At 44.4% G+C, this 19,072-nt stretch overlaps 1 protein-coding gene across 1 annotated transcript in view; it reads left to right on the forward strand.

The window, feature by feature from the left end:
* Positions 1 to 19,072, forward strand: part of Tbxas1 (thromboxane A synthase 1) — a 141,792-nt gene that overhangs the window by 74,919 nt on the left and 47,801 nt on the right. Inside the window, exons 6-7 of the mRNA XM_069997319.1 lie at positions 15,686 to 15,774; positions 18,166 to 18,314. Of these exons, the coding sequence (XP_069853420.1) occupies positions 15,686 to 15,774; positions 18,166 to 18,314 (238 nt within the window). The remainder of the gene's footprint in view (positions 1 to 15,685; positions 15,775 to 18,165; positions 18,315 to 19,072) is intronic.

A 19,072-nucleotide genomic window follows, 5' to 3' on the forward strand; every position in this document is an offset into this window, starting at 1 on the left:
TGGATTTTAGCCTCCCAGCTGCCTTTGATCTCTAGAACACTGGTTCTCACCGTGGGGAACCAAGAATCAGAATCAGCTTGTTAAATATCTATAATTCTAAACCAGGTTCTGATGGCTCATGCCTCTAGTCCTAACTGATTGGAAGGCTGAGATCAGGAGAATTGAAGTTCAAGGCCAGCCTGGGCAGAGAAGTTCACAAGATTCCCTTTTCAACCCATAGTTTGTTATAGTAAGGTGCACCTGTTATCCCCAATTTAGTGGAAAACTGAGAATGAAGGTTTGTGGTTGCAGGCTAGCCTGGCCTTGGGGGGGGGGGGGGCTTCAAGATTCCATACCTATAGAGAGAACAGACTCTGTGGCCTACATTTGTAATCCCAACTGCAAGTGAAAACCTAAAATAAGTGGGTCAAGGCCCAGGGTTAAGCCCAGACAGGAAGCGAGACCCTATCTAACCCTTGAAAAACAAGCCAGAGTAGTAGCTCAGCAGGCTCTGACCACCTCCTTCCCCAAGAAGTGCCAAGTGTGAGACCTCGAGTATAAAGCCCAATACCAGAAAAAAGAATCCTCCTTCTCATCACCCCAAACCATACAGAGTCAACATGTCAAAGGGTAATGAGAACCCGGAGGTTTTACAAACGCCCTGCATGCTTCAGCTGGGAGCCAGCATGCACAGCTCCTGTATTCTGTGTTCCGCCATCTGACTCTTACTGTCTCCGCTCACTGCTTTCCCAGGCTGAGGGCCAGGCCCCAGACCTTGCCACTCATTTCCTTCTTTATTCATCTCTCTATCACTAGCATTCCATTTAGCTTACTTTTTATTGTGCTCCCTGGATATCTCATCTTGCTAGGTGTGGGCTTCAGGGAGAACAAAGTTTTCTCTTCTTTTTCTTCCTCACCTTTAACTACACATACTGGAGACACAGTAGGCACTCAGGATTGATCCCTGAGTGGATGGGTAAAGACTTGAAAAACTGACAAGCTTTATGCCAATTCTAAGTCATGACATCCAACAAGATGAATGGCCAAATAAGAGAGAATTCTCTTTTTTTCCTAAGAAAAAGCTAAAGGTAGACATCAGCAGCAACTAAGTATGTAGGAATCAGAGATCTGAGGATCACAGTGCAAAACCAGCCTGAGAAAACAAATCCATGAGACTCTTATCTCCCATTTAACCAGCAAAAAGACAGAAATGAAGGTGTAGCTGAAGTGGTGGAGCACTAGCCTTGAGGAAGCCCTAAGGTCAAGCCCTAATACAAAGAAAGAAAGAAAGAAAGAAAGAAAGAAAGAAAGAAAGAAAGAAAGAAAGAAAGAAAGAAAGAAAGAAAGAAAGAAAGAAAGAGAGAGAGAGAGAGAGAAGAAAAGGAAGGAAGGAAGGAAAGAAGGAAGGAAGGAAGAAAGGAAGGGAAGGAGAAAGGAAGGAAGAAAGGAAGGGAAGGAGAAAGAGAGGAAAGAAAAAAAAGAAAAGAAAAAAGGAAGGAAAAGAAGCAAAGCAAAGCTAAATGTGGGCCTGGTGGTATACTTGAGAGGTTAAAGGGAAGGACAAGTCCAAGGCCAAGCTGGGCTTACCAAGCAAGACAAAAGAGGAAGAAGTTAAATAAGAGGAAGTGACAAACCATTGGCTTTGTCTTTAGAGAATCCAAGTGTGTGCATATAAAAATAGAAGAGGCGGATCACAACCACAGAGGAAAGTGAGGACCAGACCAGGTATCAGCACCGAGGTGCTGACCCACGGGTACAAGCCACGAGGACCTTAGCCTCTTTTCCAGGAATTACCAGCATCTCTACACCTTTCTGAACTCCAGAGAGGCCTTGGGGCTTTTATCATCAAACTTCAGAGTGAATTTTTTAAGTAAAAGTTGTTTTTCCTTTGGAATTCTGAGGCTTTTCCCTTTAGAATCTTGGGAGCTATGTCTCTCTTCCTTGCCTCTAGGTGTCATAAATATCAACAGGTCTGGGTGGCACTACCTTTATTTATAAATTAGGCAGCCTCACTCAGCATTATTTCATGAGATCATATGTGTGTGGATGTGTATATAGCATTTATATGTGTATTGTGTGCCTACATATCCATATACATGGGTGTATAAGGCAAACATTCATGTACCTATAAAGAGCATATATATGTGTGTGTCTATGTGTATGGCATTTATTCACATGTGTGTTTGTGTGTGTGTGTGTGTGTGTGTGTGTGTGTGTGTGTGTGTGTGGTGCTGGAGCCAAGTATCTATTTAAAGTTTAATTGGCTTTTGACTTTAGTCTTACCAGGGATAATACATAGCAATAGAGAGCTGGTGAAAATTTGATAGGTACATCCCCAATTTGGGGGGATGAGACTATTAGAATCATAGTTCAGTGATGGATCAGTTATTACTGTTTATCTGCAAAGATTGATCAGCATTGCCTGGAAAGCCATTTATTTTCTTGGAAAACTTTACTTGGTTAACCTGTCCGAGTTTTCACCCCCCCCCCAAAGGAATTAATGTTTTTTTAAAAAGAGCAACTAGAAGACTTATTTAGATTTCTATAATCACCTTTTTTTTTTTTCTGGATTCTTCACCAAAGTCTGTGAGTGACAAATTCTGGGATTGGATAAAACTTTCTTATAAAGCAGGAAGTAAATGGATTTTAATTTCAGGAGCTGACATTGAGGCTACATTAATCCTTCTTTGAGGGAAACATAAAGCACAGCGTCCCCTGGGGACTCAGGTTAGTCTTTATTTCTAAATGGAATAATTCATCTGAAAGGGGAGAGCACAGTGAAATCTAGACATTTGTATATTCCTCCAAGCAGCTCTGACTTGAACAGCAGTAAGTCAATAGGAAGAACTTTTAGAGACTCTTCTTATGTTTTTTGAGTCAGCACAAAAGTGGTAGGTGAGCACACTGAAGAGAAAAGAATCTAAGCTTTCCTCAGATGATGCTGAACTCCAAGTTATGCGTGGCTACTGCTATGACTTGAGTCTTGAATCTCCCAAAGGCACTATGGGGAGTTAGTAGAATTTCTAAGAGGTGGGTCCTCATTGGAGGTCTTTAGGCCATACTCATAGGAGCGTGTCCTTGAAGGGCATTGTGAGACCTCTGCCCCTCTTCTTGCTTCCTGACCGTGTGGTAAACAGTGTTGCTCTGCCACACATTCTTGCCATGATATGCTGCCCCATCACAAGTTTAAAAGAAATGGGGTCAGGGCTGGGAAGGTGGCTCAGTGGTAGAGCGCTTGCCTTGCATGCATGAGGCCCTGGGTTCGATTCCTCAGCACCTCATAAGCAGAAAAAGGCAGAAGTGGCACTATGGCTCAAAGTGGTAGAGTGCTAGCCTTGAGCTGAAGAGCTGAGGGACAGTGCCCAGGCCCAGAGTTCAAGCCCCATGACTGACAAAACGGGTTCAAATATATGGACCAGAATCTCCAAAACTGTGAGTCAAATTAAACCTTTTCTCTATGTAAATTATCTCAGATTTTTTTCTGGTCTTGGGGCTTAAACTTAGGGGTTGGACGCTGTCCCTGAGCTCTTTTGCTCAAGGCTAGCCCTCCACTGCGTGAGCCACAGCTCCACTTCCTATCCCAGATATTTTTTTTAGAGTGACAGGTAGCTGTGTTAACTAACACAACTACCAAAGAGAGGGATTTGAAATTATGAAGGATGAAAAGGCCCCTGTAATCAAATAATTTTTTTTTTAAATCTCTAGGACTGGCTTTATTTTTTTTTCTTTTTTTTATTTATTTATTTTTTTTTTTATTGTAAAGATACTATACAGAGGGTTACAGTTACATGAGTGAGGTAATGAGTACACTTCCACTTCCTCTTGAACATTGTTACCCCCTCCATTGTTTAATCAAATAATTTAATGTGATATTGGAAACCATCTTTGAGATTCACCATCTACTTTAGCACATTAAAATTTTTTGTTTCACTTTGTTTATTCTGGATTCAAAGAAGTCTTCAAAAGATGAGAACAGGGAGGTTCACTTCCCACTTAGTTATTAAGAGAAACAAGGCTAGTGAGTTCTGGACCTTTAAAGTTAGCTTTCATGTTGAACTTTATTTCCCAGTATCTTTTTTCTTCTTCTTCTTCTTCTTTTTCTGGCTACAAGTTTATTCAACACAAAACAATCTCCATCTTTACTATTTCCCAGTATCTTCAAAGCAAATAGAGCACGGATGCAATCCAATATGGCAGCCTATTAGTCAGCTTGATGTCCCTCCAATAAATTATTTGAGTTAACTAACTTACAAAGAGAAAGGCTTATTTAGCTCACAGTTTTGTAGGTTTAAAGACCAAGACCGGGCAGCCCTATTGGTTTGATCTCCAGGGAGGAAAAGAAGATCGAAGCACATCATATCAGAGTGTATATAGGAACAAAGTGGCCCTATCTGGAACTAGAGACATCGAGAGAAAGAGAGGGGTAGGGGAGAGACTAAAGTACCTCAGTCCCCTTTGAAAGCATGATCCCAATAACATAAAGACCTCCCACTACGTCTAACCCACAGCCCTTCCAGTACCATCACTCTGAGGGCCAGGGATTTGTACATGAACATTAAAGTGTCCAAACCATTTCAGGTAGCTTGTATGCCCTCAGTCCTGAAAGCCCAACATAAACAATGGGCATTGCCATATTCAGCTAGATAACCAAGGCTGACACTGCCACCGAGCAGACGTTATAAAAGACCAGCTTCATAGACGAGACTCTGAGGGTGTCTGTGTCACCAAAGAGTGAGTGAGCTGCCCCATCACAAGGCCCAGGTACCCACTTTCCCCCATGTCAGACAAACAGGGAAGAGGCTGGCATCTCTCAGAGCACAGAGAATCTGGTTCTCTGCCTAATTTTTCACTTTCTTCCAGATGTTTCCTGTCAGGAAGGCACGGTCAATAATGTATGAATCTTAGAGACAGAGGCAGATGTGCTTATTATTCCCAATAGGCCTTTGCTGCCTTGGAGAGAAGACATATTACTCAAGAATGACTTCAATTTAAGAAAAAAGAATTTTTTTTTCAGTTGGTATAGCCAGCTTAGGAACAAATGGCTAGCAAAGACCATTTCAGTGCAAAAGTCTTCGCAGAATTACAGTCCTCATCACAGTTTTGTTTGGTCTTTAAATTTCCCCTGGAAACTCTTCAGACAGTCGCGTGCAATGCCTTCTAAGGCAGAATGCACATTTCTAATCATGTAGACCAAGCAGCTTGCTCTACACCAGCCTCGAGCAGTCTATTTTTTTACTATCTGCTTTTATTTCTTAATCTTTCTGAACAATAAAAATGAAAGTCATTATAACCAAGTGTGACTGTGGTAATAAATACTTCAGAATCTAAAAAATACATTGTCCTTGTCTGACCAGTTGCCCATTTTCCAGAATGTCTGGGTATTTATCTAGCAGCAAGAGATCATTATCTGGTGACACAGTTGTATTCCACTGACACCTAATCTCCTAATTAAAATTGGGATAATGATAGACTGTTTAAGTCCTTGTTTAAAAAAAATACTCCTTTTCCATTTACATTGAAAAGAAAACACACTCCTCCTTGTAGGAACCCCATCCCGGGTGATAAGATGGCTTGCCTTTGCCAGAATCATAATGTCACTCCAACTTCGCTGCTGGTTAAATCTAAAAGAGCATTTCAATGTGCCTCCTAGCTTGGACGTTGCTTGGCAACACCAGCAGCCACCTCCTCATCAGGGTGAGTTCTAATTGGCCACAACTCTTGACAGAAGTCACTGACTTATTAGAAACAACACATGATTATTCGCCTAGATGACTGGAGCTGATACTTAGCTGGGAATTTTGCATCAAAATGAGTTGTGGTTGTTTTTAATATCTGGATGGCTTTTAGCAATGGTGTGGGCAAGGAAATGATGTTTGATTTGCTAGAATTAATTTCTCATTTGTTAGTCAATAGTTCAGAGTACATTAAAGTATTCATTTTTCATTTTCTTTCATGCCATATTGGTACAAAATAAGCTAACCTTCAGTAGTTCACTCTTACTGACTCAGAAAACTCCCTTTGAAAGCACTTGTAAAACACTGTTGCCTGTAGGTGTACTGCATTCATCCAACTTTCCATCGCTATCACAGATATCTGACATGATCAACTTACTGTTTTTGAGGTTTCAGTCTGTGATCAGCTGGACACATTGCTTTTAGGTCTCTGTTGCGGGGGAGGGGAGGCACATCATGATAGAGCTCATGGCAGAGGACAAACCCCTCCAGCAGCAGAGAGAAAGTGGTTTTAAAAACTCCTTTAAGGGCTGGGAAGGTGGCTCAGTGGTAGAGCACTTGCCTTGCATGCTTGAGGCCCTGGATTCAATTCCTCAGCATCACATAAGCAAAACAAAAAACAAAAAAACTCCTTTAAGAAGCCAGGTGCTGTGGCTCACGCCTGTAATCCTAGCTTTTCAGGAGGCTGAGATCTGAAGATCATGGTTCAAAGCCAGCCCAGGCAGAAAAATCCATGAGAGTCTTAACTCCAATTAACCACCCAAAAAAACCAGAAGTGATACTGTGGCTCAAGTGGTAGAGTGCTCACTTTGAACTGGAAAGCTCAGGGACAGTGCCCGGGTCCAGAGATCAAGCCCCAGGACCGGAAAAAAAATTCCTTTAGGAGCACACTCCCAGGGGCTGGGAAAGTGGCTCAGTGGTAGAATGCATGCACAAGGTCCTGGGTTCGACGATTCCTCAGCACTACATAAGCAGAAAAAGCCAGAAGTGGCGCTGTGGCTCAAGTGGTAGAGTGCTAGCCTTGAGCTGAAGAGTTGAGGGACAGCACCCAGGCCCAGAGTTCAGGCCCAACGACTGACCAAAAAAAAAAAAAAAGAGCACACTCCCAATAATCTGAAGACTTCCCACTGGGCTTCACCCCTTAAAGGTTCTACCACCTCTCAAGAGCACCAGCAACTGAGGATCAGACTTAACACAGGGACAGAAAACAATAGCAACTGACTGAACACCAAATAGAAATGTTAAATTCTTCTAATCATACATATTTCCTGCTTCCTGTCTGTGAGGAGGTCACACTGGAGAAGGCTAACAATGTACACGAATAATTTGTTATTTCATGAGGACAAGTAGTGGAAGTGGTGACAAAGCCCATGGCCTGTTTTGAGGACTAAAAACCATATTGGAAATATAGGGAGTTATCTCCAAACTGAGCCACAAAGAGACTACTGAGCTGAAAGCTGATGCTGCAGAGAGAAGATGCATAGCAGGTGGAACAAAGGCATCTGGGAAGATAGTGCCAGTGTGAAGGAGAGGCTAGGCGAACACAGACTGCCGGGATCACAGTGTGCATAGGAGGAATGATAGAGAGAGGGAGATGGAGGGAGAGAGACAGAGACAGAGACAGAGACAGAGAGACAGAGAGAACTGGGAAAGTGGGTGAGGCACATGGAAGAGGCCTTTCTGCACTGAGTAAGCATTTTGCACACGCTGCACTGGAGACGCAGAAGCTATTAAACACTTGTAGCTAGAGAAGTGGCCTGCCCCAAACTCTCCTGAAGGAGAGAAGATTCTGTTTCAGCTCTTCAGCCTCCAAGATGCCAGGCATTCCCCAGACCCAGAAGGAGACCGATCGTTCTGCAGCAGATGAGGGGAAAGGTAAATTGTACCTCCGGAGTGTCCTCTTTGCGATAGGGAATGGGGCCAGGCTCCCAGGGACCAGGGTGGCCATTTCTAATTAGGCTCTTTTCTGCATCTTTCTTCATGCATAGATAAATGAATCACCTGGGCAACATATCTATCTGTGAGATTCATCTCAGCTTAGAAATGTAAGGTAGCCCACGTATGCACACACACACTTGCACACACATGCACACACATACACACACACACACACACACACACACACACACACACACACACACACACACACACACACACACGACCCTCTTCCTGCATAGGGTATGTTTCCCTAGGCTTCAGAGAGATGACATTCTCCAAACTACCAGATATCCAAAGGCTTAAATGATGAGGACTTTTTCTTTCTCAAGTTCCCAAACATTAGATCTGCATAGAATGAAATTACAACCTAGATGTGAATGCAGTGAAGGCAAGGAGAAGATGGGCCCTGCTATTTGTTGGAAAGTAGAGGTCTGGAGTTCTCTTCTCACTTTCATTAAATTATTCAAGCACACATTTCACCACATTTGGTCCTTTAGGTTCTCATGTAATTCTGAAGTCAGTGTGTCTCTCAGAGACATGACAGAAGCTCTTTTAGGGGTGAGATGGATTGCTGCAAATGGTTGGGCCCAATAATCTCACCCCATATTACCTCAAAAAGATGGCTCCTCTTCCCATGGTCTCAACTCCATGCTTAGTGGCCTCCTTTGGAATCTCCTAAGTCAATAGAGAGGGACATCACAGATATTAGTAGGTTGGTGATCCAAACTCAGAGAAGCTCACCATCGCAAATGAACAGATAGAACAGTAGCATCTCAAAGTATGGATCTCAAACCCTTCCTTCCTTCCTTCCTTCCTTCCTTCCTTCCTTCCTTCCTTCCTTCCTTCCTTCCTTCCTTCCTTCCTTCCTCCCTCTCCTCTTTCTTTTCTTGTGATACTAGGGCTTGAATTCAGTCTTTAATTTGCTGGGCTGGTGCTCTACCACTTGAACCACTCTATCAGCTCTTTTTGTTTGGGTTATGTTTGAAATAAGGTTTTGCTTATATGCCTAGACTGGCTTGGACTGTGATCCTCCTATTTGTGCTTCCTGATGATGGAGTCTTGTAAACTGTTTTGTTTTTTGTTAATCCCCTGGATTGCTCTCAAACCGCAATCTCCTGAGCTGTGCATTCCAAGTGTCTAGACTTACAAGCTTGAGCTGCAGCTCACAGCCTGGATCTCAGACCTTTCATTCAGAGACTGCTTCTAGCAAACTACATGTGTCTACTGGTGTGTCTTGGGAGATTTCTGTATCAATGTTCTCAGGAAACCCTCAGTCTATTAGTTATTTCTTAGTCTATTAGTCATTGCTTAGTTCAAGCCCAAGTACTGGCACCAAAAAAGAAGAGGAGGAAGAAGAGGAGGAGGAAGAGGAAAAAGAAGAAAGAGGGAGGAAGAGGAGGGAGGAAGGGATGGAAGGAGGAAGGGAGATTGACAGAGAGAGAGAGAGGAAAGAAGGGAGGAAGGGAAGAAGGAAAAGAGGAAGGAAGGAAGGCAGAAAGAGAGAAAGAAAGAAAGAAAGAAAGAAAGAAAGAAAGAAAGAAAGAAAGAGAAAGAGAGAGAAAGAAAGAGAGAGAGAAAGAAAGAGAGAGAAAGGAAGGAAGGAAGGAAGAAAGAGAGAGAAGGAAAGAAAGAAAGAGAAGGAAAGAAAGAAAGAGAAAGAGGGAAAGAAAGAAAAGGAGAGAAAGAAAGAGAAAGAGAACTAAAGAGAAAGAAGAAAGAAAGAAATGATAACCTGAACAAAACAGGACTGGAGGTGTGGCTCAGTGGTAGAGGTCCAAATTCCAGCGCTGTCCAAAAAAAAAACAACAAATCTAGGTACTTAAATCATATACTGAAGTCCAGATTAAGCAAGAATTTGTTTCCTTGAAGAATTTTCTTCCCAGACTGAGGATGGTGCTTTATCCCCAGCATGCACTGCTAGTTACCAAAGAGCTGCCGCCACACATTTGGCACCTCTCCACTAGGAGGCTACCAATGTGAGCAATGAGACAACCAAATGGGAAATACTCTAAGCTTGGCTGTTGGACTGACACCCTGGCCAGCTGGGTCAACTTGGGAGGTTGTGGCAACATATGACAGGCAGGGCTTAGACTACAGACACTATTTTCTCACAGTCTTGAGAAAGCTGGAGACCAGAGTTCCAGCATTGTGGGTTACTGATAAGGTCTCTTCTTAACTCATATGTGCTCAGGAGACCTTTGTGAATGGGTGAGGAGGGAAGAAAGAGAGAGAAAGAGAAGAAAGAGACCAAGAGACAGAGACAAGGGGGGATGAGAGGGAGAGAGATAGACAGACAGAGGGGGAAGGGAGAAAGATAGAGACAGGAGAGAAAGGGAGAAAGGGGGAACAGGGAAAGAGAGAGGAAGAGAGGGGGAGAAAGGGGGAAGAGCAGGAAGGAGAAAGAGAGAGGAAGGGAGAAGGGGAAACAGTGATAAAGGGGGAGAGGGAGAGAGAGAAAGGGGAGAAAGAGAGGAAAAAGAGAGAAAGAAAACTGGTATCTCTTCTTATAAGGCTATGAGTCCTCTTATCAGGACCGTAATCTTCTGGCCTTCCCTGGGAAGCCCTGCAGCTACCCTAGGAAATAGAACAATTTAAGAACTAGAAAACCGGAAGTGGCGTTGTAGCTCAAGTGGTAGAGCACTCTCTCCTTGAGCTGAAGAGCTGAGGGACAGTGCCCAGGCCCAGAGTTCAAGCCCCATGACCGACAAAAAAAAAAGAAAAAAGAAAAGAAAAGAACTTCAGAGAGCCAGGTGCTGGTGGTTTATGCCCGTAATCCTATCCACTCAGGAGGCTGAGATCTGAAGATCGTGGTTCAAAGCCAGCCCGGGCAGGAAAGTCTGTGAGACTTATCTCCAACAGCCCACCAGAAAACCAGAAATAGTACTGTGGCTCAAGTGGTAGAGCATTTGCCTTGAGCTGAAGAGCTGAGGGACAGCGCCCAGGCCCAGAGTTTAAGCCCCACGACTGACAATAACAACAACAAAAAAAGAATTTCAGAGAGACACAAACACTCAGACCATAATAATTTTCAAGAGGAAGTCATTTTTTTCAAACCCTGTAATATTAAAAGGGTATATGATTGAAAGTACAACATATGTGTGTGCTGAAAAAAAAAAAGAGCAGCACAAAAATAACGATCACTTTGCCCATAAAGATAAAGGCATATATTAGAGTCTTCCATTAAGCTGGGAGGGATAAAACACTGTGTACACGTGTGTGCACAGGACCCATTGCCTGATTGTCCACAAGCCTAGGGGAGAAGCTGTGGGTTTGTCTGAAGATCTGGCGAGCCCATCAACCAGAGCTTTTGTTTGTATGCAACTCATGTAGGAATGACTATTCTATACTGCAGTGCATAATGCAAGGACGTATGTCTGCACGGAGGGCTACTGGCCAACATACAGATCACCCTTGCTGTCTGTCTTGTAAGATTTTTCTCCACATTGCCTTTTAAAAACATTTTTCATATTACAGGCCCCATCTTATATCGCATTAACCCAAATAAAAATGTCATCATCCATTCCATTTGACAGACAGGAGGCAGAACGGAGGGGAGAAATGCAGTCACGCCAGCCAGCAACAAAGCATTGCAGCCCAAAGCACGCGGAAGGAGCAACGGGAGGCAGGCCTCTCCTTGCATTGTCCTGGCTGCACACAGATTCAGTGGAATTGGTCGCCATTAACACACAGGACGTGCTTGGGGGTGGGGGGGCGGTGTCAATCATATTTCATACCACATCATCTCTTCTGTTACCTTAAGGAAGCTTCCAGTGTGGCATTTCAAGTTGTTTTCTTTTGTTGTAAGACAGGACCTTAAGCTGTAGCTCAGGCAGGCTTCAAACTCTTATTAATCTCCTGCCTTAACCTCCTGAGTACTGTGATTACAGGCTCGAACCACCATGTTGGCTCACACAGTCATTTTGCTGTTGTTTCTTTGTTTTTTTTGCGGGGGGGGGGTTGTTAACCATTATTATTTCTCTGAAGTGTAACTAAAAAATATTTCAGCACCTGGGATTTTGTTAAAACAGAGTATATTTGTACAACTAAGATTATGAAATTAATTGAAGGCTGCACCACGCACAGATGCCTGTTGCCTATAATGCTAGCTACTCAGAAGGCAGAGAGCTGAAAATTTTGATTCAGGTCCAGCCTGGGCAGACAAATCTGAGAAACTCTGATCGAGCAAAATGCTAGAAGGCATGGCTCAAGTGGTAGAGTGACTATTGTGAGTGAAAAGGCCAAGTAAGAGCACAAGGCCCTGGGTTTAAGCCAGGGTACTGGTAATAAAGGAAAGAAGGAGGGAGAGATGGAGGGAGGAAGAAAGGAAAAGAGGGAAGAAGAGAAGGAGGGAAGGGAAGAAGGGAGGGAGTTAGGAAGGGAGGAGGGAAGGATGGAGGGAGGAAAAGTAGCAGGAAAGTTAGCCACAGAAATAGAGCTTTGAGAGTACCAAGTTCCCCAAACATCAAGGAAATCTGAAATTTCTTGGGACTGATAGCTCAAGATCCATTTACATACACATTTCTACCAATAGACTATTAAATCGATGGTATGTGGGGATTTAGGAAAGAATACCTTCTCCATAAAATAGTAGACATGTATTACAAAGAATAAATGAGGATCACCATACTCATTTCCTCTTTGAGCAGGCTTTAGGGTAGGCAGTTGAGGTAAATTACATTTCTATTTGGGCTAATCTTTTAACAGAGTTGTCCCCTGCCAATTTATAGGTAAATGGTGCCTGGCTGGGTATTTACTGATGTTCATACATGGTTGGCCAAGGGATTTGGGAAACTTCTGCAGCTACCTAAAATAGCTACCTAGTAGACAGAGGCCCTTAGGGCTCTGCATTGAACCTGTCGACATTGCCAAGAGCTGAAGACCTAGAAAGTGCGCTCTCCAAGTTCCAGATGGGTCAAGGGGAGAATAGCGAATGCGCTATGCTCCGTATACCACCCCTATCCCCAGCTTCTCCACAGAAGAGAGAGGTCACCTCTGCCCCTACCCATGCCATAAGTCTGTTCTTACATCACTCAGCATGGCGGTGGGGGGGTGGGGGAGCGCAGCTGGCTGGGAGGGATCTGCAAAAGAGGGAGGGGGTTCAACAAAGCCATGTGCTCTCCCAGAATCCCACAAACATCTGCCCACACTAGCCCACGGTGTGCCCCCTTCCCACCCCCCCCGCCCGTGCCATGGTTTTAGGACAGCCCAGAGATTGTCCTGCTCAAAGCAGTACAGGGAACTCATTACAGACATAAATGTGATATGAATACAGAGCCTTCTAAGGGATGGACCCCACAGGGTCAAGGAATCAAATGCACAAAGCTATGATTCGTGGGGAAAGACCCTGTGGTTTTTTTCAATGACCTGAACCTCATATTTGTTTGTGCTGGGTTTTGAAAAAGTTGTCATAAATCTGGGCTGGTGACTGAGGTGCAGGGTACAGATCACAGGAAGTGGCTCGTTTCCCATTAACTGGCTCCTCTTACAGGGCCACCCCTTAGGAGTGATCCTAATTTAAAAAAGAATAAAGCAGTTGGGTACTGGTGGCTCATGCCTGTCATCCTAGCTACTCAGGAGGCTGAGATCTGAGGATGGCAGTTCAAAGCCAGCCTGGGCAAGAAAGTCTATGAGACTCTTATCTCCAATAAACCACCAGAAAACCACAAGTGGTGCTGTGGCTCAAGTGGTAGAGCACTAGCCTTGAGCTGAAGAGCTGAGGGACAGCGCCCAGGCCCAGAGTTCAAGCCCCATGACCAACCCCCCCCCCAAAAAAAGAAGAAGAAGAAGGAAGAATAAAGCAATGCATGCAGACAGCAGGAGGAGTAATGGGAGGGATGGAGAATGATTGAGGAGGGTTTTTTTTTTCTTGTTTTGGGGGTTGTTTGGGTTTTGGGCCAGTCCTGAGGCTTGAACTCAGCCTGGGCATGTCCCCGCACTTCTTTTGCTCAAAGCTAATGTTCTACCAATTGAGCCACAATGCCACTTCCAGATTTTTCTGTTTATGTGGTACCGAGGGCTTGAACCCAGGGCTTCATGCATGCTAGGCAAGCACTCTACCACTGAGCCACCTTCCCAGCCCATGATGGTGGAGTTAGTAGATAAAGCTGCCTGAGTGCTGGCTGTCACGTGAAAATAAGCAAGAATAAAATCGATTAGAGGATGCTGGCACCAGCTTGCCACCAGTAGAACAGACACCTGCAATATCAGCTTAGAACAGATTTGGAGGCTTCAGTCTCATGGGCTGGCCCCTGGCTTTGGGCCTGTGGCAAGGCAGTGCATCAAGGCTGGAGCACACAGCAGAGCCTAACTACTCACCTCAGGGCTGGAAGTGGAAGAGAGATGAGGACAAGACTGGGTTCCACAGCCCCCTGAAGGGCTTGCTCCCCAAAACCTAAAGATCTTTTGCTGGGTGATCCTAAAGGCTTCACCACCTCCTAATGGTGCCATTCGTGGTTGCCAAGTCTTTACCACATGGACCTTAGGGAGATACCATCTCATAAGCAGATTCATATTTTATCATTTTTCCATTGTCTCCAGGTTTAAGAGCAAAAAGTGGGTATTGTGTAATCATTAAAATGCATTCATTCATTCACCCAACAACCAACTTCTATGTACCAGGCACTGTTCTAGATTTTGGGAAACAGCAAAAATAAGCAAATAGACAAAAAAATCTCTGGAATTTAATATTCTAGGGTCAAAATAATAAAATCTAAAACAGGTCTGGTAACTCAAATCTATAATCCTAGCTAATCAGGAGGCAGAGATAGGAGACCCTATTTCAAAGGACAAGCTGGGTGTGCTGGTGCATACCTGTGGTCCCTACTACACAGGAGGCTCAGGCAGGAGGACTGAGCTCAGAAGCAAGCCCTAGGTAAAAGCATGAGACATATCTGAAAAATAACTAAAGGAAAAAGGACTGGAGATGTGGCTCAAGTGGCAGAAGATTTGCCCAGTGAGCATGAGTTCAAATCCCAGTATCATCAAAAAACCAGTAAATCTAAAACATAAGGTAACATTACACAGTACCTCTTCCATAAATCAGAGCAATGGATGACAGCATGTTGCATGAGCTATGATGCTGTTCTAAAAAGTGCAACAGTACAATGATTGCCCTGGACATTTCCAGCTTGGCTTTTCCAACATAGGAGAGAGAATTAAAGTTCACCTGGGTGCCTGTCAGGCTCAGCAAAGAACTCTACCCAAGTATGGAAGCCCACGGGGGCCAAAATAATGAACAGCAAGAAGAAAGGAAGGAAGGAAGGAAGGAAGGAAGGAAGGAAGGAAGGAAGGAAGGAAGGAAGGAAGGAAGGAAGGAAGGAAGGAAGGAAGGAAGGAAGGAAATCTCCAGTTGTAGAAGCTGGGTGATCACTGCACGAATGTTTATGAGAGTCTTCTCAACAGTTTTCTCTTTTTGGAATGGCCCATAGAAAAATAGTTTGCAATTAAAGAGAGAAGTCAATGATGTCTTCGTGTGGATCAGTGCCTTGCTCTGGAGTCCAGAGGGACTTTGTACTGGAAGGCTGGAGCAGCTTAGGCACCCGTGAATAACCACTCCTCAGAACTGCTCTAAAAATAACTTGCATCTTAATTAAGAAGTTGAGATAGATGACCCCGGTACCCTTGGATGCTGGATTCTTTGTTCGAATTGAAAATCTAAAGTGTGGTTGGAACAAGCAAACGTGGACTTGGGTTAGCTAGAGAGAGTGGCCATTCGGAGTGTGGTCAGGTTCTCTAGTGCTAACCACGCGTGCAGTTCTGTCTAAGGATTTCACAAATACTCTCATAAACTCTCTCATCCTATTCACCTGAAAGCCTTTCTCTTTGCACCCCTCCCCTTTGCCTTCCTCCCCCAAATTAAAGCTTGTTTAAGCTTAAAATAGATGTTTCCAGCTATGGTATTTTTTTAAATACTTGTGAATTTAGAACTTCTGTCTTAATTGTGTGAGAGGCCCCGTCAGAATAACCCTGTCATCTACAGCCCATGGAGGCCTGAGCCCTGCATCAGACCCTAATTACACCTCTGTTCCCGTTATCAGATGACGCCCCTCATCAGCCAAGCCTGTCATCTTCTCCTGGCTCATTTGAAACGCTGCGCAGATTCGAGGGACGCCTGCGACATGCATAGGTACGGGTTGCTCCGCCAGAGTGGAGAAACCTCAGCCTTGAAAAGGCTGCTTCTTGTAACTGTACATAATTACTGGACAATTACCTTGGAAATAGCAAACTGTGGAAATGCAGGGAGCTCATAAAAGCATAGATGGACTGACAATGAAAAGAAACGAAGCCCATTTAAAAGGTAAAAACAAAGTGACCACAGCCTAGGGCTGTGTGGCCTGTGGATGGCCTTGCCCTCCAGGGGGGTGGGGGTGGGGGAGCCCGTCTGCACTGTCACATCAGGAGAAACTGTGAAGTTCCTCAATAGGAAAGTCTCAGCCTCATGGTGACACCAAATCTAAGTGACCATTTGGTTGCTTTAGGCCCAACAATGGCTTGCAACAGGTCAAAAATAGAATGAGGAGTGCATTCCAGCCACCGCTGACGTGTGATTATCATTGCTACTAAAATAATAGCACCACCAATACCAACATTTATATTATACCATAGGTCAAGGGAGCCCATTGGCTGTATTCTCTCTGATAATGAGGTACAGAAGGTAGAAAGAGATAAGGTGCCGGGCCAGCTATAAAAGCAAAGCAAATAACGCATAAGACCTTTCAATCTTCAGCCATCAGATTCCGATGAAACGACATGGGCAGTCAGTCTTGTTTTGTTTTAACTGTTGCAAGAAAATCTGTAATCGATTGTAGGAATGTTCTTAATAAAAAGAAATTAAAGGAAGTGGTGCTCTGGCTCAAAGTGGTAGAGTACAAGCCTTGAGTGAAAAAGCTCAGGGGCAGTGCCCAGGCCCCGAGTTCAAGCCTCATAGCAAACCAAAGTGGGGTGGGGAGAAAAGGAGAAGAAAAGAAAGGAAAGAAAGGAAAGAAAGGAACAAAGAAAGAAAGAAAGAAAGAAAGAAAGAAAGAAAGAAAGAAAGAAAGAAAGAAAAAAGAAAAAGAGAAAGAGAAAGAGAGAGAGAAAGAAAGAAAGAAGGGAGGGAGAGAGAGAGGGAGGAAGGGAGGGAGGGAGGGAAGGAGGGAGGGAGGGAGGGAGGGAGGGAAGAAGGAGGCAGGGAGGGAGGGAAGAAGGAGGCAGGGAGGGAGGGACGAAGGAAGGAAGGAAGGAAGGAGGCAGGGAGGGAGGGAGGGAGGAAGGAAGCAAATCAAAGGCTGAGCATCAGTGCTTCATGCCTATAATCTTAGCTACTCAGAAGGCTGAGATCTGATGGTTTGAAGCCAGCTGGGGCAGGAAAGTTCAGGAAACTTATTTCCAGAAAGCATAAGTGGAGGTGTAACTCCAGTGGTAGAATGATAGTCTTAAGTGAAGAAGCTAAGGGAGAATGCCCTGGTCCTTAGTTCAAGCCCCAATTTAAAAAGTAAGAAAATAAAAGCATTCAAAACTTCTCAGTCATTTGGAAATATCACTCGTTCTCTGATGATGAGGTGGGGGCTGGATGACTTATATGAACTTGCCTAGGCCAAGGACAAAAAATAGACTTGGTAATTATAAAAGGCTATTCATAACCCAGTTGTTAGGCTTCTTAAAAAGAATTGAATCTGAAAACTCTTGTAAGAAAATAAAAAAGAATATTTCTAGTTTAAAAAGGGCTGACATTAATCAAGATGCATTGTATTCATAAACTGCTCTGTACAACTACTTAAAGATAATAATAATTATTAGTAGTAATAATAATAATAAAAGGCCTTGGGGGAGTCTGGCTTCCTGCAGCCTAAAAGGGTAAATTTTCTGGAACTACTGCCAGACACTTTTCCTTCTGTTTGCTCTAAATTGCAATGTGTGTTTTCTGAACATAATATACATATGATCGTGAAGCCTGTGTCAGTGTTCATCTGCTGTTTCTTTGAGTGTGAAGAGTCCTTGTTTTTTGTTTGTTGTTCTTTTTTTAAAAAAAGAAAATGCAAAATTATTAGAAAGAAAAAGGGAGGAATTGATGAAGTCAGCTAATCAAGTCCTTCCTTCATCTGTCATTTTGACAGAGGTCAGTGAATCTTAGATTCTGGCCTGGGATGGGCTTCACACACGAAGATCAAAGATCGGAGGGCCAACCCCAACAGCAGTGGGGCTCCTGTTCTCCCTCCTCCTTCTTGGTATCTGACGCTATTCTGGTTGGTTAAGGCTACCTGAAGGTCACGTGGGTCCCTCCCCTGAGTCCTTGCTTCTGTAAACTCCCTACTCTGTCTTCCCGTCTCTCCTCATTTCCTGCTGTTGCTGCTTATTCCAGAAGCTCCTCCCCCAGTGTTTGGCCGAGATCTGCAGGACGCTGTTCTCCTCATCCTCAACCCCTCTCAGGGTTAGAGTCACCCATGTGGGTGATGGCACCTTGCTTTGTCAGGAGAGGTGCATTGTGGGTAGGCCAGTACCAGCATCCTTTCCTATTCCAATGTCTCCCTCTCCTCAGGAGCTACTGCTGTTACACCACAGATGTGGTAGCCAGTGTCGCCTTTGGCACCCAGGTGGACTCCCAGACAGCTGCCCAGGACCCCTTTGTGAGCCACTGCCAGCGTTTCTTCTCGTTCTGCATCCCCAGGCCTCTCTTGGTTTGCATCTGTAAGTAGAGCTCCTGCTCGGGCCTGTGAGACTGGTCCTTGGCTCTTGCCACTAGGAAAGGACACTCTGGGGTCTCTGAGCAGTGCCCTGTGGGAAATTTGTCCACCTGGGCCACCGATCACTCACACAGCGACCCAGGCCTCTGTCACCCACAGGGGTGGGGACAATGAGTGAGTTCTGACAGTTGCCCTATGAGAAAACTATTCTTTTGCCCATATTCAGGATCTGAAAACCTGAGGCTTAGAAAAGTAGAGCCAAGGCTGGAACCCGAAGCCTGTCACTTTTCTAGGATTTGTTTTTTCTCCCCTCCAGTGACATTTCCTTCCTGTGGCAGCTAGTGCATCGTAAACTGGAAATGACAAGATGGGAGATCAGGAAAGGATCTAATACAAGAAGACTAGTCTATTGATTTTACTTTCATTGTACAAGTGAACTTTTGCCCTCTAGCCAGTTCTAGAACCTTCCTTCTTGCTTTTATGGAGGCTCTGGAATACTGTTGATGATGACAAAGGTGAAGGTTTCCAGCCATGCTTGCCAGGATGGCAAATTCTATTCATTCCCTGGCCAGCTTCCTTTCTATTTCTGAGTTGATTTCAGTGGGAAGCCCACCCACGTCCAGCAACGCTACACCCACTTGGTAGAGGTTGCTGTGAGGGCCAAGCAGCTTCCTCCTTACCCCAACCTCCCATGGGGCTCCTGGCATTGAGTCTCCCTCTTGCGCATGCCTTCAGCCATGGGATGCACCTGTGTCCCACAGA

Source organism: Dipodomys merriami, unplaced genomic scaffold, assembly GCF_024711535.1.
Source record: "Dipodomys merriami isolate MVZ:Mamm:240054 unplaced genomic scaffold, mDipMer1.0.p SCAF_5, whole genome shotgun sequence".
NCBI classification, from domain to species: Eukaryota; Metazoa; Chordata; class Mammalia; order Rodentia; family Heteromyidae; genus Dipodomys; species Dipodomys merriami.